Source organism: Lepisma saccharinum, chromosome 1, assembly GCF_977018435.1.
Source record: "Lepisma saccharinum chromosome 1, izLepSacc3.1, whole genome shotgun sequence".
In the NCBI taxonomy this organism is placed as follows: Eukaryota; Metazoa; Arthropoda; class Insecta; order Zygentoma; family Lepismatidae; genus Lepisma; species Lepisma saccharinum.
In genome coordinates, this window is record NC_139229.1 from 69,367,734 (window position 1) to 69,390,612 (window position 22,879).

At 36.4% G+C, this 22,879-nt stretch overlaps 1 protein-coding gene across 1 annotated transcript in view; it reads left to right on the forward strand.

Annotated features, from left to right (window-relative positions):
* The first annotated feature begins 5,573 nt into the window (after positions 1-5,573).
* Not11 (CCR4-NOT transcription complex subunit 11) overlaps positions 5,574-22,879 on the forward strand; it is a 31,068-nt gene continuing 13,762 nt past the window's right edge. Inside the window, exons 1-6 of the mRNA XM_083132696.1 lie at positions 5,574-5,807; positions 10,591-10,682; positions 15,257-15,405; positions 16,966-17,088; positions 19,981-20,156; positions 22,266-22,407. Coding sequence (XP_082988822.1) covers positions 5,770-5,807; positions 10,591-10,682; positions 15,257-15,405; positions 16,966-17,088; positions 19,981-20,156; positions 22,266-22,407 — 720 coding nt within the window. The 5' untranslated portion in view covers positions 5,574-5,769. The remainder of the gene's footprint in view (positions 5,808-10,590; positions 10,683-15,256; positions 15,406-16,965; positions 17,089-19,980; positions 20,157-22,265; positions 22,408-22,879) is intronic.

Below are 22,879 nucleotides of genomic sequence, written 5' to 3' on the forward strand. Positions count from 1 at the left end.
TCTATCCACATAGCAGATTTTCTGTTTGTTATTTTTCCTGTTTCATGTAAGTGTATCATATTTGTTAGCACATTGTTGAAAGGATGCTCACGATATGATTTCACTTTGAAGAGCATATTTGCTGCTAACATCTTCTGTCTACATGAAATGGAACATTCACCCGCTTCCATGTATACTACTACGTTTGGAGTGCTGTTCATAACCCCTAAACATCTTCTCAAGAATTTCCTCTGTATGACATCAATGGAATTCAATTTTCCTTCTGTCAAGTTACACATTGCCAATAGAGAATAATCTATCATAGGCCGAAAATAATTCTTGTAAAATAAAAGCATAACTCGAGGATGACATCCCCACTGAGTATTTGCTATTGCTTTGAACAAATTAAACACTTTTTCTGATTTCACTTGTATTGCTTTAATTTGGTCCTTCCAAGTTAGTTTTTCATCCAAGATGACACCTAAATATTTTACTCTGAATGTAATGGGAATTCTTGTTTTTCGGGACATTGAGTGAACTATTGGAGGTGTTCCCTTTTTACTAAAAATTGTAATATTAGATTTTTCCATTGAAATGGAGAGTTTTTTTACTTTCAAGCCACTTTTCCACTTCCAATATTTGTTCCTCTAAAACAGGAAAATCAGTATGAATTTCTGTCGTGGACATATAGATACAGATATCATCTGCATATTGAAGATAATTGACTGTTGGAATTAATTTCCTTTTCATCCCGATCATATATATGTTGAATAACAAAGGACTTAAAGGACTTCCTTGAGGTAACCCTTTGCAGGCTGAATACGGTCCTCTACTTTCACTGAAAAAGTGGAAATATACAGATCTTTTACTGAGTAACTTCCATAATATCAAAACATAGTTGTGAGGTATTTTTAGCTGTTGTATTGTTTGGATTAGGATATTAATATCTACATTATCATAAGCTGCGCTTACATCTAAGAATGCAGCTAATACAATTCTGTTTCTTTTCAGTGAGTCGAAAATATACGAGGAAAGAGTGATTAATTCGTCTTGGCATCCTAATCCCTTTCGAAATCCTATTTGTTCGAACTGAAATATATTTTGGCTTTCTAAAAACCATTCTATTCTTTTTTGTATCAGTTTCTCAAATATCTCTCCTATAACTGACGTCAAAGCTATAGGTCTATATGATTTACCTACTTGAGGGTCCTTGCCTGTTTTTAAAATTGGAATAATCAACTGTTTGGACCAATCTTCTGGTACTTTTCCATTATTTAAGAATTTATTAAAAATTGTGCACATCGCCGTTACACATCTGTAAGGTGATTAATCATCGAATAAGTAATTCCATCCATCCCTGGAGTAGTTTCTTTACTGTTGCCGATGATTTCATAGATTTCCTCTTTTGAAATTGGAGTTGCAAAACCTTTCGCCGAACGTAGTTTTGATGTGTAACTACATAATTCATTTGGTGTTTCAATTACTCCGTCTGACACTGTAGGTATGAGTTTCTGAATAAATTCAGTCTTCCAATGTGATTTCAAAGGGACCACATTTGCTGTACGAGGATTTTTGAGCGACCTAAACTTGTTCCACACATATCCTAATTTCATGCTTGGGTGTAAATGTTCACAAAATAATTTCCATGATTTTATTTTTGCTTTTATGCATAACCTCTTTGATTTGGCCACAGAGCGTCTGAATGCTATCCAGTTCTCTGGATTTGGTTGACGTGAGTATATTCTTGCTAATTCGACTCTATGTAGTTTTGCTTCAGCACACTCTTCTGTCCACCAGTATATCTTTGGGAAGTGTTGCTGACTACTTTTTATCACCCTGGGACAGCTCAAGTCCATCGCAGCCGAAATGATTTTTACAAACTCCTCGTATGTAATATTATCAGGTTTTAATCCATCATCCTCTGAGAAATAAATACTTAAAAGTTTAGTATAGTTAAACCAATTTGCTTTGAATACTTTCCATTTGCGAATAGTTAATATTCTTTCATTTATTGCATGGCAATAAGCCAGATAAAAATAACATGGATAATGATCGCTTGTTCTCAAGTCCACATCGGCCTCCCATGTAAAGTCTGCACAATACTTTTCTGAAATTAATGTTAAGTCTATAGATGACGGATTACTTCCATTTCTAGGCATATGAGTAGGTGAACCATCGTTTATTATAGTTAACTGTTCCGCCTCCATCCATTGAACAAGAGTTCGACCCAACTTATCTGCTGCCTGTCGACCCCACAATGGGTGGTGGCAATTGAAATCTCCAGTTATGATTAATGGAGTCTTGAATGAACTAAACATAGACCTTAAATGTTTCACTGCAATTTTTTGCGATGTATAGGAAGATGGTATATAGATCGAGATAACGGTAAATATTTTATTCAAAATTTGCACTTGCATTCCCACTACTTCCACCCGATACTCTCGAAGAATCACTAAATTGGGATTAAATGATATGGGTTAGAATGCCAGACTTTCATGTACAAATATACCCACTCCTTTTCCGCCTTTTTGATTAATTACTGCGTGATAATTTTGTATTTCAATTGAAACTCTTCCATCCCCCCATACTTCACACACACATATAATGAGAGGATGATGCTCTTCTATCAGTTTCATGAGTTCAAGTTTTCTTGAAGGAAATGAGCATAAATTCCATTGCAGAAACAAAACCATATTTTGCATGTAATAGCTTACTGATTATTATATTTAATGTTGAGCATCTTCATATGATTCAAGCTCTTCAATAAGTTTCAATAACTGTGAAGTAATATTTGCACAATCAACTAGAATATTTTTAATTCTCTGAAGATTATCATCCACAGTTATGTTCGACGTTAGTTTTGCCATAACTTCTAACAAACTAATCATTATTTGCTTTTGAGAGTCATATTGTGGGATGCTAGTCCGTAATTTTCGTTTTTCCGTTGTTGTCACTGACATTGGACTGCTTTGGGAATTTAGTAAAATATAATCTGGTCTTTCTTGTTCGTTTTGGGTTTGAGGATTATCACACGACTTTAGATTTTGCATACCTTTATTTTTCATAACTTCTTTACTTTTAAATATCTTCCCAAGTCTTCGATCAGCATAACTATTGTTCATGTTGTGAAGATGAGGTTGAGAAGATTTCCATGAATATAAGTTTCTTGATGTCCCTGATTCCTCATCTCTTAGAGTGGCCAGCACCTCATATCTGTTACCTGTTGTAATTGCTGAACTTGGAGCTTGTACAAAGGAAGACTCTGCTTTAGTTGTTTTTAACTCTGGGAAATCTTGTAGTATGTTTGCATAAGAATAATCGTCTCTTTCGGTCATAAATGAACTACTAGAACTAACTTTTCTCTTTGCTTCTTGATATGAACAGCCCTCATATGCTATCACCTTCTGAATTTCTCTTTCCTCTTCCCACTTACTGCACGACCTCTCAGTTGCAAGATGATTTCCTGAGCAATTTATTCATTTAGGTACTGCAGCACATATATCATCATGTTCATAATCACCGCACCTTGGACATATCGCTTTGGACTTACAAACATCCTTTGTGTGAGAGAAACGGAAACAATTCCTGCACTGCATCACAGATTTTATTTTAGGTTGTACCTGAAATATGTTACTGAGTAGCTTTACATGCGAGGGCAACCTTTGTTATTGAAACGTTACGCTGATCAATTTGGTCGGTTTGAACACAAATTCCCCATTTTCTTGATAAATCTTCTTCTTCATTCTTTCCATTTTGATTATTGGAATATTTCTCTCAGCCTCTGCTTCATCTTGTACTTCTTCTAAATTTATATGTAACGGTAACCCATATATTAGTCCCATTCTGTGTAAAAGACTCTTCGGGATCTTGACATTTACTTTATATTTCTTCTGAAACTCTTTGTTCAAGTAAAAGTCATTTGCATCATTGGATGTTAAAAAGTAAACCTTTGCACGATTAGGAACCGATGCCTTAACATAATCCACCTTAATTCTAGCTTCTCTTAAGTGACTACCTAACATAATAGCACTAAAGCTACCAACGTTGTGTTCCGCTCCTTCAACAAACACAATATATGGGCCATTGTGCCCAGGATAGAATAAGTCATTTTTATTCACATTGTCCTTTGATTGCATTGTACGCTCTAATACGTTTGCTTTGAAAAATTTTGGAGCATTTATAGATTCCTCCTTTCCACTAACTTTTGCTCGATTTCGTTTTGTGTTCTGACTTTTTGGTTGTTTAGCAACCAATTCAACATCCATATTTTCTCCGTCTTTATTTGAAGACATGTCCTTTTTTACTTCCACTACTTCATTCATCTCCATTTGGACGTCCTCTCTGCTTTGATTAATAATTTCCTCGCTAGACATTTTCCCTCACTTGAATGAAATTTGTTGAATTTCTTACAAGCAGGAAACTTTATCTGGATGGCCCAGAGCCTTCCATGCTATCCAGATTTAACACTGATTTATCTTCTAAATCACAAGATTATTTAATATTAACTTCCGTTTCAATAAATGTACTGTCTTGTAATAACGCAGAACACTTTTACAATAAAAACAATGATTAAATCCACAATTTAAGCTTGAATTTGTCTGTAACTATATATTACGCAACTAGCTAATATTTCACCATAGACTATTCTCCTCGATGCATGTAAGGAAGGATTTATAACTTGAAAGGCCTTCAAATCTGTACTATGGGCCCGATCCGAAAGTCGCACGAGTTTAACGCGTTAAACGAGTTATGGTAACTGACCGTTCCATAAGTGCTTCCGTGCGTTTCGTGAGTTTCATTATGCTGTCCCAAAAGTCGCATTCCGTGCGTTTCGTGCAAGAACGAGATTCACCAAACCCACGGGCCAGGATGCTGGTTTGTTCCGTGAAAATCGTCTGCTCCTTGCAGACAAAGCGCGTGCTGATGGATTCAAACTGCACTAGTTCGGAAAATGTATTATAATTTTAACAGATAGCGATATGAAGCAACATGCACAAGATAAGTATGCCTTGACCGTTCTTAGAATGTGATTAAAATGAGTAACAGTGGCCATAATAGAGTTTATTTTTGCCATAAGAACATTCCTTCCGCTGACGCCATGCGGAAACTTTCTCTAAACAAAACGCTGCACCTGCGCTTTCGCCTAGAGTGTCCCATAAGTCCGTAAAATAACTGGTTTCACCAGATTCACGAGCCCAGTTATTTTCGTTGAATGCGTTCGTTTCGTTGAGACTTTCGGAACGCACCCTATGTAGCAGTCAACGCATAGACATACTACAGCGCTGTAGACATACTACGGCGCTGTAGACATACTACGGCAAAGATACTGGTAAGCAAATTGTCCACTGCTATTTTCATTACTTTTTTATTCTACATCCTGTGCTGTTTTAGGGAATGAAACTATGTTGGTTCCAAGCAGGCATTGTTCTCTGCTTATTGACGTCTTTACTTCAATTCATTGTCAACACATTGTGTAATTCAGACGAATGAAAATGGCGGTGGACAGTTCGCCTACTGTTTCTTTCGCCGTGTTCATACAGCAGACGTCACAGAGTCTACGACATGGGACGATTTGAATAATCTGTAAACTCTGTAGTATGTACAACATGTTTGCTGAAAGTGACGCAAATAAGAGTACAAGTGTGTTCTGCGGCTTTTAAATGTGACGGAAAGAGATTGAATTTGTTTTAATGTTTTGTTTTTGGGGGGTTTGACTGAACTTATTCTTGAAAGGAAATGTTATAGTGACAGTCTCATTTTTCGTTAAACAATTATACACGCAGGAAAATCATGGCTTTAACTGTGAAGGAATTGACAACGCTCTTGGGGTAATTAAAAACTGTTTCTAAATTTAATTTGGACGTTTGGCGGATACTAAAGTTTTACCACCTTTCCAACATGTAGCACACAATGGAAACGGAATTTGGCAGGCTTGACAACTACTGGCCCTATAGCCAGTAACTTCATCCACATCATCGCGATTAACTAATAGTGGAAGGAAATGGAGTAAAATAACAACTAGTCAAGTCAGTTTGGATATATAAATCTATTTTTTATTGCAAACTTACTTCACAATAATTGAACCATTTTTAATAGCCTACTTTAATGCATGCGATATATTTATCTGTAGATTTTAGATCTCTGTTCTAAATAGCCCAGTCTAGTTCGCTGCACTTTGCAGCACTAGATATGATGCAGATTCATCCCAGCTTGAGGCTGGTGCAAGAAATTCTGTTCAACCAACATGCATGCAAGACTAGGAAGTTCAGAAGATCAAACAGATGCCTGTCTCCCAGTGGTGGCATCACTGGGTGTGCTCTAACACACCTTAAAATAATCCGCCCACCCGGATAGAATAAATACATGATATATATTATTTAGATAACGCAAAGTAACAAGCTAGTAAATCATTATAGTATAAAGCACACAACGGCCTTAACAATTGACTAACATAACTCAGTTTCACTTCATAAGTGAAGAACGTTTCTAGATTCTACATTTGGTTGGTTTGGTATCCTTTCATTAACGTGCGAAAAATGATTACGTGCCCCAAAATGATCAAATTATACTTTACTTTTAACACATGTAAAAACAATGAGTAAACCTACAAAGAAAGGAAAAATGTATTGAATAAATTTGTTCAAAATTTTATTCAAATTTCTTTTTAGGATTCAGGTAAGGATACTTGTTTACTATCTGTTGGACAGATTTCTTCATTTCTACAGAAGAAACTACTTACCGTAATAAGTTCCTGTAGTATTGTCTAACATCGGGAAGATGTTTTGTGTGAAATTCAGGTAAGTTTTCCGTATCCTGGAAACGGATTTCTTCAAATTTAAAAGTTTGGGGCTCATTTGAGGGCAGGTGACTCCGGCCAATTTCTAACATGCCTTTAACAGGGAGTCTATTGAAAAAGCCGGGGAGGGGAGCCGGAGTGGTGGCGGGGCCCGGTTAGCAGTTGGGGGCAGTAAGTCAATTACCCCAGGGGCGGAGCCCAGAATCGGTGGGAAATTTGAGTCAAAAATTTCAAACTAAAATCATTTTTTTGTTTAAATTTCGCACTGATTCCAGGATGGATAGCCCAAAAAACCATTCACGGAATGTTCCGCGAAGCAGATAGTTAAGTACGAATGTCAAAAATTGATGAAACTCAGAAGTTATAGGTGTCCGACGGATAGTAAACTTTTACCTTGACTAAGTGAGTTTTGGTAAATGAAATATTTTTTAATAACAGTTGAATATAATTTTTCCATCGTTACATTTATAAGCCTCGTTTGTCTTGTAAAAGCTTTTCTTTAACTGATGAAAGCTTATTTCGTTTGATTTTAATAATACTAATTTTTTACAAAATACAGGAAATTGTTCAGCGAAAAATGCAGGGTCAACCAGGACTTGAATCTGGGTCTGGCATACTGTGCCATTGTTCTACCACTGAGCTACCGAGACTGCCTGGCCTCGCCTGATTTTTCGCTATCGCTGTTTTCATATCTGCAAGTGCTATTGCAGCGGGATCTGTTGCCTTTGAAACACTGTAGGCGTCGACATTGCCTGGTTTTTCCAGCGTAGAGATGTAACCTCATTAAATTAGGCACACACAGCAGATATACATATCCTGTGTGTGTCTAATTTAATACAGGAAATTTATATGCTCCTTTTTAACAGTATTAAAAATTGCATACAAAATATTTGTAATAATTGCATTATACGTATGAATTTGAGCCATGTACGAGAATGCTCCAGTACAGCACAATGTTCATGAACGTTGCTACACCTTGAAAAATTCCCAGCACCAACTCTGGCCATGACCACCGAACCAGAACCCACCCCCAGAAAAATTTCTGGTGACGCCACTGCTGCCTGCTAATTTCAACATTCATTTGATTGGTTAGTACATACTACATGATCATACACCACATGACATGCCTGTTAACACATACTTCAGAGTCTTAATGATTGCTTACTGCACTTTTTCTGGAGGATGATTTTTCGTTCCGTATACACCGGTATGATCCTTTATTCGCAAGCAGCCATTCGTTTACTGTCATCTTGCCATCTACTTCACATCCATTGGGTACAGAGGGGTATTTTGTCGCTAAATTCTTTCATTGTTAGTTTAGGTGTGTCAGGTTTAGTGCTCTTAGCATTGAAATAATGCCCCTGAATGCTTTAAACACATGATTATGTAATATCTGGTCTTGAGCACAAAACTTTCAAGCCTCACATGAAAATATGCAAAAGTTCATGTCCGAGTCATTCTGAAACCAAGGTCTGCTCATGCAAGCTACATTTTGAATTATAATTTCTCTGGTAACTAAAACTTATGAAAGCTTTTAACTGTGCTAATGAGTTGCTCCAAGCTTCAAACTTCCTTCCACAACCGTTTCCAGTTTCTAAAGCACTTCCTACTGCTATGGTATTTGTGAAAAATCATTAAACATTCGGAACCGTTACCCTAGACAGGGCTACCGATTTTATAAGGAAAATGAAAACTTTTGTAAAATGAAATGCAGCAATGCCATTGTGTAGAAGACTTTAAGGTAGTTCCGGTTAGCTTAAGTCAAGGGAATTATTATTGTTGAAATATTTGATCCCAAATTGTCATATGTCATCACAAGTTCAAGCTTCTATCATGTTGTATAAAGCTAACTGTCGATTTTTCGATCTTAGAGATCAAATCCTGATCTTGGGTCAAAGAAATAAGTTTGGCAACATGGCAAATCCAGACATGTCGCTAGTGCAGCAAACATTTTAAAGTCTGTTTCGCAAAATGCACGTATTTAATATTTGAATAAAGAATAAATCTGAAGTGCTGGACATAGTAAATTTTCGAACATGTTGCAAATTTAGTAAAATCACTTAAATTAGATACTAAACAGCCATTTATTGCTTGTGTGAGTTCCATGTGGATGATTTGTCATTGACAACAAAAGCAACTATCGGTTCTCGGTTGCAAAGGCAAGAAAATATGCTTGCATAAATGGATTTTTTTAAAAAAAATCTATATTTCTTTTTAATGCTAAAAAGAGAGATAACAACTTTCTTATACTTGGATTTGGAGCTATTGTTCATGTGAGGAGATGTTTATTATATTTATTTTGTGATTAAACGATAACGTGTTACAGGTGGACCATTAGTTTCTGTAAGTAGCATATGGAATTTTCCTTGCACTTAATTGATCAACCTGCGTTGTGACTTGTGAAATGTAAAATGTGTTTGCATTTTCCCGAATGGAGAGAAATATTCAAACAACAATGGCGTTTGTCCTCTCGGATGTAAATTATGCCCAAAACAATTAATATTCAAAATAAAATAAGATGGGTGTTATTTATAAATCAGGAGGAGAGAAAGCTTTACCAACTAAAATGCAATGTGCTCGGTTCATAAAGCAGTAGATATATACACTATAGCCAAAGTTACATGCTCTGTTCCATTCTGCGAACAAAATTGAATTGCAATGATACTTGGCTGGATGGAGTAAAGCAAAATTGTAATATTTTTAACGTCAGTGAACCTGGCCCCCACTTCATCCCAACGCAAGTTTTACAATGACATCAACAAGAAAACGTAAGCGGGTCATATTTTCTCTTTGTATCAACACTTGAATGTTCTCAAGTTACAATATGCTCTTGCAGTCATTTAAGGAAAATTTCAGAATTTCAAACAGTAAATAACAGTGACACACAATATATGGAAAGAAAGAAAAATGGAAGAAATATTTAGCATTGTTCACCTTGTGCATGCTTCTTCCTTATTACTATGAAAACAGGATTGTATGAATTGATTCTCCCTTCTTGTTGCATACGTTCACCTGCAACACATTTTACAAGCAAATATTTGTTAGTTCAGCCATGTTACAACAGCTGAACAGGGACTTAATCTCAGTTCAACTTTTATACAACACAAAATCAAGAGTTCAGCGTGACTGCAGATCAATTTTACTGGCTAATCGAGGGTCAACTGCTTTATACAATCCGGCCATGAAAATATAAAATGAGCTATGGTATAAGAGATATTACAGTATAAGGACATAACAGATTTTTACATAGTGCACATATGTGACACACAAGTTTACATTAATTGAACATTACATTCACAATATTATAAAACAATGATAAGTATGTATACCTGTAATAGAATATGTAGTATATTCATGAGTTTTTAGAATTAAAGATACATTATGCCTTAAATTTATGTGTGATAGTACATGGAAACATTACGGTTTATGAGATTAGGTTGTTTTTTTTTTGAACACTTGGCATTTGTACCCATTCTAATCTACAGTTCAGCAATGTCATACAGAGCTCTGTCTGTGAGGTATTGTTTAATTAACTGGATTTTTCTTTAAATAGAGTGATATTTTTTAGCCAAGAAGGAAGTTTTTCAAGAGGCGGCTCCACCCTTCATTTCAAAGGTTGCATGATCCTTTTAGCTGTTTAGAGCCATTTGGCAGTGTTTATTTGTTTTTTTGTGTTAAATAATACTGTGTACATATACAAGGAAGGAAAGAAATAGTGGAGATATTAACGTGTGTAATCAATTATTTTAGCATGTATTGTTTTCTTTTCACATTTTCCTGGATGTAATTAATATTAAGAACTATTATTTTTCTAGGATAATTAGTGAAGAATACACCGAATCACAGACTCTGGATAGTCTTGCCTCACAATTACACCAATCTTTTACAAAGCAAGATCACTACAAAGGTAAGATTTCCCCTTCTCTTTAATCATTGTTTATTATTTATGTAGTTTATTTATGTTGCTAACAAGTTGTTGTGAAGGTGCTAAATGAACCTAGTAAATACAATATATAGTAATGTGTAAATGTTTATTGTTTTAATTTGTTACTATTTTGCAAGTTATTCATAATGGGTTGAACCATATGAAATCAATAAAGTCCTCAATCTTACAGTAGACGTGATTCAGGTGCCTTTGGAAAGGTCTTCTAGGGCTTTTTCACATGAAATATTGCATGCTTATGTCAAAGTAAAAATACAATTGAAGGTGTAGAAAAGAAAATTTTAGTGGCCGTGGAATAACCCATATAACTTAGTGAAACATGTTTTCATAAAGGATATCCACAAAACATGCATAGATTGTCTACTGAACTGTACATGAGTGCAGAGGATGTTGGTGCTTCGTTAAGGTACAGACACTATTTGCAGATTTTCGAACAGCATTTATACATCATTCTGTGTGCATATAATATTTTTTTAAAAATTGAGATGCCCTTTACATATTCAATGTGATCTGTAATTCGTTTCTTGAACGTGAGGAACATAAAACTGGCTTAATTTTATCATCAATTCGGGGCTGTACACCCACTGTACCCCCTCGAGATTTACGTCGATTTTTTAATCGACAGATCTCAATGTTTTACGTAATGTAAAAGTGGTTCCAGCATTAGGAAAGCACAAATAACAGAGATATTTGATCCCAAAGAATGACTCGCGTAAGTTAAAACCTTCAATTTTGGAGTACTTTCGCCGCTTTTTGTTAGTAAAAAACTGTTTGTATGCACACTAAAATAGCAAAAGAACATGTTGAAAATTACTCAATACCAAACCTAACAATCCTAACCTAACTACGTAAAATTATAGCTGGTGTTGTGGAAAGTTGTTTTGTGTGCTATATTCACTTGCGTGAAGCATTCGGGCTGTTCTGCTTCACCATAAAGTAACTTGCTAAGGTAACAGACGTACATTTCCGAGAGCTAAAATCAACTGAGAACGTTCATAAACAACAAGATCTTCATAAACCATGCAAAATATTTCACATTCTCCAAGGGGGTACAGAGGGTCAAGGGTACCATCAATTCTATGAGCTGTATGCAGAGTGATTTAATGGTATGGTAAGTTGACCAGTTATTCTGTATTAGCCAGGATTGTCCCTTTTTGTGACAATGACTTATCAGCATAGAATAATTTCAACAATACACCTTCTCTACTATTACTTTGAACTATGGCAGTTGTTCCCAAAGTGTGCACCATGGCGAATGGGCACCGCAGCTGACTTACAGAGGCATTGTGAAATGTTCCAATATTTTCACTGAAATTCAATCAATGATATGGTTTTTCAAATATGTGCTTGTTCAGTACTTTTTACACATAAATCCTTCCTGAATTTAAAATATGTTTATTTTTTAACTTAAGGCAAGCAACTAACCACACTAACTGAGCGTTGCAAGTGTTAGATAGGCCTACATTCTTGACTTGGGTGCTACGGAAAAATCTTGAAACACTAACGGTGCCACGAAACAAACCCCTGAACTATGGCATTGTTGGGTAGGAATTATTTCACATTTCAATGTCAACATTGTGCCATATTCCAATTTTCTTAAAATATTGGAGTTTTCTTTCTGCTGACCTCGAACCAAATGCACCCACTGGATGAGTGTCTTCGTACATGAATGGTTTGTGGACAAGTGACAAGAACAATCTTTCAGTACAGACTTTGAGAGCTATGTTGATTAATAAGGTGAACTTGAATCACACATCTGTAAACTTTCACAAACTGTTATTTGAAAATAAGCATGTACGGAAGAGGTTTCATTTATCGACAAAATATCAATGAATGTCTTCTAATTCCAAAGGACTGCTTGGTTAGGGTGCAGTGCATATTACCATATTATGTAAGTTATTTAACCAATATTAATTTATTTATGTAGTTTGTTGCAAGGATAAATATCTATGATGAAACAGTTTTCATGTTAAAATGTGTACATTTTGCCATCCCGTTTGTTCTGTTTTTCCTTCAGGAAAATATGAAGAATGTTCCATTTGTTTTAAAAATCTGGTCACCTGATGGTATGGAGATGGCTGCAACTCTTCAATTAAGAACATGGTAATATGCAAGACCCTCAGAGTGGCCGACCACCATCAGTGGTGCATTAAGATTTGGTGTGTGCAGTTGAAGATAAGGTTAGAGAGAACAGACCAATCACTATGATGTCACTTTCCCTGCATTTTCCACAGATTTCACAGTCTCGAAAATATGTCTAATATTCGTCAGTTTCGGAAATTGTGTCCGTACTGGGTGCCGAAGATACTTACTGAATAACACGAGGTGTAACAGGAGGTCAGTGTGTTTGTCTTTGTGACACGATACAGTGAGCATGGCGATGACTTCTTAAACCATATAGACATATGAGTCAAGGGTTCATCACACAACACCTGAATCAAAGCAATAGTGATCCTTCCTGGGTGAAGGTACACTTAACAAGGTGAAATTGAAGCAGTCTATTTCAACTCGGATGCCAGGAGTCCCAGGTTCGAATCCCGGCCTGAGCATGGGTGTTCTTTGTGAGTGTTCCTTCATTATATCACCACTCATCGTCATCGTTGCAATTAGCCATAAAAGTGTCAGAAAAGCAACACTAAATAACAAATTCAGTTAAATTTAATTGATTCAACTCGGAAGACCATGTGCACAGAGTTTTGGGACAGAAGAGGGATTCTGCTTCTGCACTTCTTGCTTCAAGGCTCCACAACCAATGTAGGTGTGTCTTGTGACATGTTTAAAAATTTTATTGTGTGTTCCAGACTAAGAGATGAGACCATGAACATAAGCAAACTTTGCTTTGTCATTGTTGCAATTATTCTAGAAATAGATAAAGCAACAGTCATTAATGAAAGAAACCAGCCCTTGAGGTCCATGCTCCAGATTTATGTCATTGTTTATTACAAATTTATGTTGCACTATAATATTCAAATAACCCATGGCACAACATGGGCCAGGGCAGGGCTTATCTACCAACCTCCAGCCTCACTCCCACATGCCTCATCAGAGGTGGACAATCATCCAATCAGTTAAGGGGTGACATGTGGTCAGCACGACAAATCGCCAGTTGTAGGTTTCCACAATTAGGTTACGCTGCGCTACTCATTGATATCTCCCCAATTTCTTCATGATGGTGTTTGACCACCGGTCCCATACACTGCCCGAAATTTGAAGAGAAAAGTTGTTACGCTTCACCCCCAGGAGGCTCAAACCAGCATATGTCCCATAGCCCAAGCCCAAAACGTCACGCCTTAAGCCCGGTATCCACTTGTTGCAAACCTGCATATCATATCCCCGTTCCATATCAATTGATACGATGTAGACCCCCATTTGTCGCATATCATCACTGCGTTCCGTATCATCCACTCTGTAGCATGACTGATACGGGAGTGCGATATGGTTAACAGTCTGGTCTCAAATAACAATGAGTACACCGCAGCAAGTGCCAGCAGCCGCATATATTTTCATTAATTTAATTTAACGAAAAAGAAGAAAGAAAATCACCACGTTGGTGGATAACAAACATGTTTGCGAACTGTGAACCGTTTAGTGGAATCAGCTTATTGGCAGACTTGCGGTTCCAGCAGATCAGCGGATTATACAAAAACTTTACTCAGATGCATCTGACTGACTTTCGAGTTGTTGTTACAACTTCCAACTTCCTGCCACGCATCTTGTTTTTACGAATTTTGTTGCTGTACTCCGGATGTTTAGGGTCCCACAGGATTCCATATTTCTAAATAAATTCAAAAGTATTTTCCTTATCCCACTTCATAGTAAAGAAAATAAATTGACAATGGGACGTACTGTCATTCACAGAGCTCACAACACACTGAAGGATGATTGAACGAGGAAACGGAATGTGCGCATGCCCGTCCACACTGCCCCTCCATGCGTTTCGTATCCTTCCATTGATGTGACGAGGGAAAAACCGCCAAATGAGCGATCGGGTCCGTTGCGTATCTTTTCTCACATTTTGAAATTGAGCATTGCAAGTTTTTTCAAATAAATTGATACGGAACGGCAATACGATATGCTGGTTTGCAACAAGTGGATACCGGGATTTAGACTGCATGGCTACGTTGCAGTACTTATCTGCCTGTTGTATATTGGAGTCTGTCAGTGCACCACCAGGGAGCCAAACTGTCTTATGTCAAGTATTTTCATTGGTACTGTTTTGTCGTAATATTGCAATTGACCTGAAAAAGTTATGTATGCATATTTGTGTGACATACTGGTAATGTGCTGATTGCTCACAATTAAATACCAACTAAAGGTTAAAAGATTAAAAATCAGTAACTTACGTGTGTGAGCATGAGATTTATCGAACTACGTTTCGAAGGTTATACTACCTCCTTCTTCAGGTTGAAACGATGTTCACACACGTAAGTTACTGATTTTTAATCTTTTAACCTTTAGTTGATATTTGTGTGAGCATGATGTAACATACCAATAACACATTGCAAATTCCAACCTGTTTTTTTTTTTTTTGCTTTCAGTGGGATGTGCGATTGTTCTTCTGCTCCAACAATCAGATCTGCTGCCAAAACAGTGTCAGCGTTTTGCTGCCATCACCCTTTTGTATGAGATGTACAGGGGAGAATCTGTCTCCATGAATCCTTTTGCTGCTGTTTTTATACATTTGTTGGTGAGTAGGATGGAAGCTACAAATGTTAGTGTTTCAGTTTCAAGTAAGGAATACACAGTAGACTCTTTTTAATTCAAACTCCAAGGGAACATGAAAAAAGTTCAAATTAACAAAAACATCACATCATTAAAGATGATTTCAAGGGAAGTAAACTTCAGTTCAAATTACCAAGTAACATTTTCAATTTTTATATTAGATCTGCAGAATATTGGTTTTTGGAGAAATTTGATAAATGTGTTGGGTAAAATTTAATATTTGTTCATCCTTGATATACATATTGATATACCTCTGTTTCATGACTGAACAATTTCAATTGAAATGACAGACTCTTATTCAAGAAATTGCATGTTCAATGTTGTTTTCCTCTGTTACTCCAGGTAAATGCTTGAATGTTACTTGTAGAAGACTATACACATTTATTTTCCATTCTATGTTTGTGGAGTTTATTATTTTATATTATTTATTGAAGAAGCTACATTCATAATTGAGTGAATTAAAAGAAAGATTAACTTTTTTTTCTAAAATTAGTGTTAGAGGGTGAGAAAAATGGTTAAACTGCTCAGAACACATCAGATCTTGAAAAAAGAAGGAGAAATTACAGCTTCACCACATTAGAAGAAACTCGGCAAGCTCATGAACGAAAGTAGCCAGTCATTTGTTTTCTCTTCTCCCCTTCACTTGTGTCGAAGAACCCCAATGTTTCCACATATACAACTTCTCCCCCTTGTTTAGTTGTCTAAAACTTCAATAACATTAAATTTTACATGTCTGCTTTCGCTGCATATTGTTTTCTGCTTCATGATAATACAAACACTTAGCACTGAATAAAGCTGGCAGTGCATTGAAGAATGCTGCATATTTTGACAATGCAAGGTTAAACAGCATGCATAGTAAACACCTGATTGCATCACCCACACCCCTTCACCTTCTTATTAAAGGTGAAAATTCGAGGACAGTGCCAGATGAATTTTCCCTTGGTCAAGCTGCAACTTATTTTGATTTGTAAGTGTGTCAAGTATAATTAAGAAGAATCGCTACAGTAATTGACTATAATGATGTCTATGTTTTATACAGTAATGGTTCTTGATGCAAGCTAGTAACATTGCAATGTCCATATGTAATCATTATACAGTGCATTTCATAATTCCCTCTGCGATTTTGGAAGTCACTTGCTCAGAAGTCAACTCACCCACGGGGATGAGAGCATGTCAGTGAAGAGAGTAAATATCGAAGTTTTTAACCCACCGTACAAATATTCGATATGTCACCAAAACTCGACAGACTTAAAACGAACAGGTAGGCTGGGGTCATCGCCTAAGACTGTGAACTGCTTACGAGTAAGATTACAGAACTTACATATGTTGAGTCACCAAGGAAGGACATATTGAAAATTTGTAAGGTGGGTTAGAAACTTCAATATTTACTCTCTTCATTGACATGCTCTGATTCCCGTGGGTGAGTTGGCCACTGAGCAACCGACTTCCAAAATTGCGGAGGGAATTATGAAACACACTGTATTTTACATACATTTATGCTATCTGGTACTTTGATCCTTTACAGCACCCACCCGATGAGACAGCAAAAGGAACAAACAGGAAATTGGAATACGCTGGTCAGTTGCCTAGATTGTCTGCAGTGGAAAAGAATTTTCTAGCTCAACTTATCATGAGTCCAAATAAAGAGGTAAGCCTTCTCTATTTTCATGTGCATTGTGAGCATAAAGAGACATAATTAATGTTATTGCACCGGGAGTTGGAACGTGGAATCTCACTTGCAGTGATACCAGCATCTGCAGCAGAATGATTTGCATTGTGGCTCTTTTGGCACATCCTAATTAAATGTAGCAAATTCAGTTCACCTCCTTCCCCAGCACTACAGACTAAGGGCCACCTGGTTCTTAAGGGGAGAGAAGAAGTACCATTTGTGTTTGTTTAGTTTATCAGCTATTTTGGCATCGGGTTTGTGCGCTACTTTGATGTCATAAGGGAGAAGGGCTTTGGATATGTGGTTGGATGTGGTGGGATGGTAGTGGAAGGCAAGCCACTTATATTTGCCCTTGGAGGTTGATTATGGCTGGGTAGGGTGCCTGACCTGTATTTCTGTTTTACTGCACCAAGTGGAAAGCTGGATTTCTGTGTAGCCATGTTTCAGTGCTATTTCAGTAATGGTGGCTATCTCTTCTCGCAGATCGTCTCTGCAACAGTAGAAGAAGGCTCTTCGATAAAAGTTCAGCCATACATTAGCTTTTTATTTGGGGGGATGGCTGGAAAGCGTGTATGTACTGGTTGCCTGCATCTGGTTTTGTGTAGACAGTGGTTATGAATTTGTTGAGTGTATGGCTGATGGTGATGTTCAGGAAGATGACCCTGCCATGTTTCTCTTGTTCTACAGTGAAGTTGAGCCTGCGGTGGATGCTGTTCAGTTTTTTCACTTTCTGCCTTTTTGTATATGACTATTGTGTCGTCCGCATACCTTCCGTATCGAATGTATTGCAGTTGTACAGGTTCGCGGATAAAGTGAGTACTAGTTTCTTCGTATTTATCTACTACCGCATCTCTCATTTCTCAGTTATGAATTAATATTGTTGGTTATCACTCCTACTACCTCAAATATTTGCTCCATGCAGAATTTTTCAAGATCCAACACAACATAGTTGAATTTTGTCTAACAAATGTTGCTACCCCACCATGCCCAATCTTTGTTCTGCAATAAGTGTCAAGCAGGTCATATTCACCAGGAATGTATAGTCTAGCTTCTTCTGTTTCTAGCCAGTGCTCCTTCACACAAATAACATGAAGTGGATTAGAATTTTAAAAAATTCTAATTCGCCAAGTTTATTATGAATGGATTGCATATTTATATGAAAAATCTGTATAAATTCTGTATAGTCACTATCTTTTGCATATGAATTTTCAAAAGTTACCAGATTTCATGTTGGCAAATAATCTGTTATAATGGATTCGGGTTCGCCATCTACTTTCCCTGTTCCGTTTGGTCATGCCAAGTAAGAGCTATTTTGCATTTGTTTCTTAATTTATCATCCCTGTCCTTCTTTACCTCTTTGCCTAACTGATTTAGGTGCAGCTCATGTCTCGTGTGGAATTCCCCTGTCAAGTTGCTTACGTCTAGTACTTTTACATTTCTATGGCGTGTCAACAAGTTACGAATTCTACAGTTAGTCTCTGTTACAGCCTTATTCACACAGGAATCTTCCATAAGATTGTATCTATTGGGAATGGTCACAAGTATAGCCAAAAGTGACAGAAAAGCAAAGTAAAATAAATCGAATTGAAATCTTGAAACACTATGTAGAAAAAGTATTGATTGATTTGCTTTATTTTACTTCACTTTTTGTGCCACTTTTGGTTAATTTGCGAAGATGGGGATGAGTGACGAAATTGATGAATGGACACTCACAAACATCCATGCCCATGCCGGGATTCGAACCTGGGACTCCTGGGGAAAAGTATTGGTTTGGTAGTGTTGGCATAGCAAGATATAGACAGATAGTACAGAGCGTGCATTATTTAGTAAATAACAAAGTAAGGTTAAAAAAAAGGTAAAGTGCTCCCCTGTTCTTAGCACCATGCCATGAAGGCATATAGGGGGTGTGGGGGTAACGCCCCACACTTTCTTGATACAGTCGTGAGTGGGGGTGATGTGATCAGCATCACACCCCTGACCATCTTTACACCCCAGTGTTTCCCCCAGGTACCCATGTTATTCGATGCTGGGTAGGCACCGGGGCCGCTTCCAACGTTAGAAAAGTTCCTGAATTTGAACCGGCCGGGGATGGTAGTCAGATGCGTTACTAACTGAGCCACCACGGCCACAGTAAATAACAAAGTACTATTTATTATACTAGTACTATATAACAAGAAACTATGTGAATAAAACTAAGAAACTATGTTCTCTTGATTTTTTTATTATAAGCCCCATGTACAGTATATCTTAATTTAATTTTATCTTGTGCCTTATTTAATTCGTTTTTCATAACATACACAAGAAGAATACATCTTAGCCATGGAGTTTATAAATAATACTTTCAATAAGACCTTTTTTGTTTCTCCAGTGGCTAAACTTGTTTAATTTGGATGTAAGAGCACCTGATTGATTGCATGCAGTGGCGGGGATTAGGGTTGGGTGAAGGGGGCAGTGCCCCCCCCCACTTCTTGCCACTTTCGCTCCTGTACTATGTTAATCCTTATGTATCAAGGGAAACTAAACTGTTCTTGCCCCCGCAGTTTGGGAACCCAATCGATGCCATGATTGCATATTAATGAAATTTTACCTCTAAAAAAATGTTATTAATATTATTACATGTAAAATAACTGTAGCTACATAGGTAATTTACAGATTTAATTTTATAAATATGTTTGTTATGTTAAACAAGGATATTTTTATCTTCCTTTAAAGGAAATATGTAATACATGTACATTATTATCAGTAGCCTCATTTTTCAGCAATTTACATGTATTTTATGTTGGCTTTCACATTTTTGTAGATAAACAGTTTATATTGTTGAGTTCAAATTTTTAAAATTGTCTTGTAATACTGAAAGCTGCAATTTTTCAGATGCTGAAGAAGACAGCAAAGCAGATTTTAGTGAGTGACCCTGCAGCATATCACAATGTTGATATAACTAGTATTCAGCTTGCTTTGGCAGAGCGGCAGTCGGAACTTCCCCACACTAGTAGAGTGGGAATTCCTGTAGTTCTACCTGACACAGACACTCGGTTAGGTGCTACTGGGTAAGACCTCATTTATTTTTATATCATGTTGATCTCTTCTCTTTAATCTCTCACATGTTCCTCACATGAAATTTCAATAAACTAAAAAAAAAAAATACCAAGCTGCTTTCTTAATTGGGTGATGCCAAGTTTGATTGCCACTGTTATCTGGATTACGAGACGAGTCTGCCACTGTTGTTATCAAATAGTTCCCACCATGGATCGAAACTTCACCCGCTTGCACCAAATGTAAGAGTTCTTACCATATGGCTATGTGGGAGCTCGTTAAATATTAATATGAAATAGAATTATGTATGAAACAAAGAGTATGTTTGTTCTTTTTTTTTTTTTAATTGCTAACATTTCAGTGCATCCTTCATCATGACTTCATGAATGAATCATATGATGAGTTGACTTACAAAAACATACCTTTCTTGTTCCACACATAATTTCATATTAAATCAAATTCAGCAATGCAGACAAGTAAGAATGATTGTTAAAGACAGGATTTTAAAGGGAAATCCTTTTTTTATTTTTCAACACGGATCATGGAATAAATAACAACAGTGCCTTCCACCAACAAGATTACATTCCCTTTTTTACCCCCTTTATTAAAACATTTTCCTTTCTGGTCTCTTTTTTGACTAGTTTTTCAGCCTACATTCCTTCCCCACCCCTTAAAAAAAATCTTCCTTGGTCCCTTTATTGACAAGATATCAAATATTTTGTACGACTGTATTTTCCCTAAACAAAACATTCAACTATTGTCTTATTTGGTGCAGCTTAGAGTAAATATAAAACAAGCATCTTCTACCTTCTCTTCCCTCCACGAGTGTTGGGAGTACCTTGCAGCAATTGTTGAAACAATGTGATCTAGCCTTCACAAACACATTGTTGTAAGCGGCATGCCTGTTGAGTTGAAACTGTACCTACCTGCTAGATTTAGACTTTTATTGTGAAGTTTTTTAGAGTAGTTTTAACTTAACTGTGTGACAGTGACGACAGTATTGAGTGTCGGTGAAATGGCGAAGCCAGGTAAAATTGGTGGCAAGCTATGGAATGCGGTAAGCTGCTGCAAGAAAGATTTAATCGAAACAGATAGTAAGATTATTCGCTGTACTTTACCTCCAAAAAAAGGAAATGAAAAAGGACTATAGTTTATTTTTGCACTCCACTAAAAATACTGTTTTAAATGAAAGTGCAATATATATATCCTTCATGTATAAAAAGGGATACATTAAATTTCATATTAATGTATCCCTATGAAGAGTGTATATTGTGCTTTCATTTAAAATAATATTTTTAGTGGAGTGCAAAAAACTATAGTCCTTTTTAACTTTTTTGGCAATAATTTTCCCTTTTTTGTTGTTCTTAGAGTAAAATTTTTCCCTTTAAAATCCAGTTTCTTATGATTGTTCTTTAAGAAGACCGCGGTATTTTTATATTACTATTAGCCATATTTTAACACTTTTTTATCATGCTTTGTGACTGAAATACCCTAAGATACCATTCAGTAATAATTATTATTTTTGATTAAGGCAAGCATTTCACCCTCTTTGGGTATTCTCTAAATCGTCATTTTTTTCACATTAAAAAGAAGATACAAAAAATGCAAAACTGCTATCGATAATGTAGTTATTTTGGTAAGAATAAAAAATACAGTGTTTTTAAATGAATGAATGAAGTTACACCTAATAACAGTAATCCTAGTTTATTTTCAGGAAAAGTTTCTTTGTGAATTTTTACATCCTGATGTTCAGAGTTAAATTTACAGTTGCACTCGGTGAGCAGAATTGAATCATTAGAATTTTAAATCCCAATCTTGAAAAAGTGGTGTACTCTCATCTTCTTTCAAGGGATGAGAGCATATCCAAGTTTTTGACCTACCTTACAAATGTTCGATATGTCCTCTTTGGTGACTCAACGGACATAAAATGAGCAGTTAGGTCAGAGCCATTGTCTGAGACTGTGGACCACATACGAGCAAGATTACAGAATTGACTTAGCAACTGACTTCCGAAATCTCAGAGTTAATTTTGAAACACCCTGTATATTAGGTTTATTTCTCTTTTGTGTAAATGTCATTGGAAAGCATTTGCATGATCTTGTCTGCTCTTTCTTTTATTTTAGGTCATTTAATCTGTTCCCAGAGCAGAGTGTTGCAAAGAAAACTGCTGAAGCCTTATTGACCGGTCAGAATTCAATTGTAGAACAGTGCTACAAGCCTGAATTTCTCCGTCTAGCTCCTCCATTGCACAATTGTGAAGATGAGGTAAGATAATAGTGCACATTAGACACGGGACAGAGTAATTGTTACTCCATCAGTATTGGTCGATATCGATAATACTATTGATAATTTTACCAAAGCCATATAATCTATACATAGTCTGTAATTTAGTATAAATTATTGTCATTTTGTTATTATTTCAGCTTGAACATTGTAATAATTTAAAGTGTGCATTGCCATGCATCTCCTAGCACAGAGCTGAATATTATGCTTTGCTTTGGTGTACACAGGAGATGGAGTTGGAAAAGCTTAGCATATGTGAAAAATAAGGAAAAGCTAGATGTACCTCGATAGCTCAGTTAGTAATCAACTGCATAGTATACTAAAGAACCAGGTTTAATCCTGGTTTTGTACACTCCTGTTCAGATAAAACGGAACATTCTTTAACTGTTCAAACCCATAAGGTGAACAGGAGTGTATTTTCTGATAATTTTGTGAACTAATTCGGACTTATATG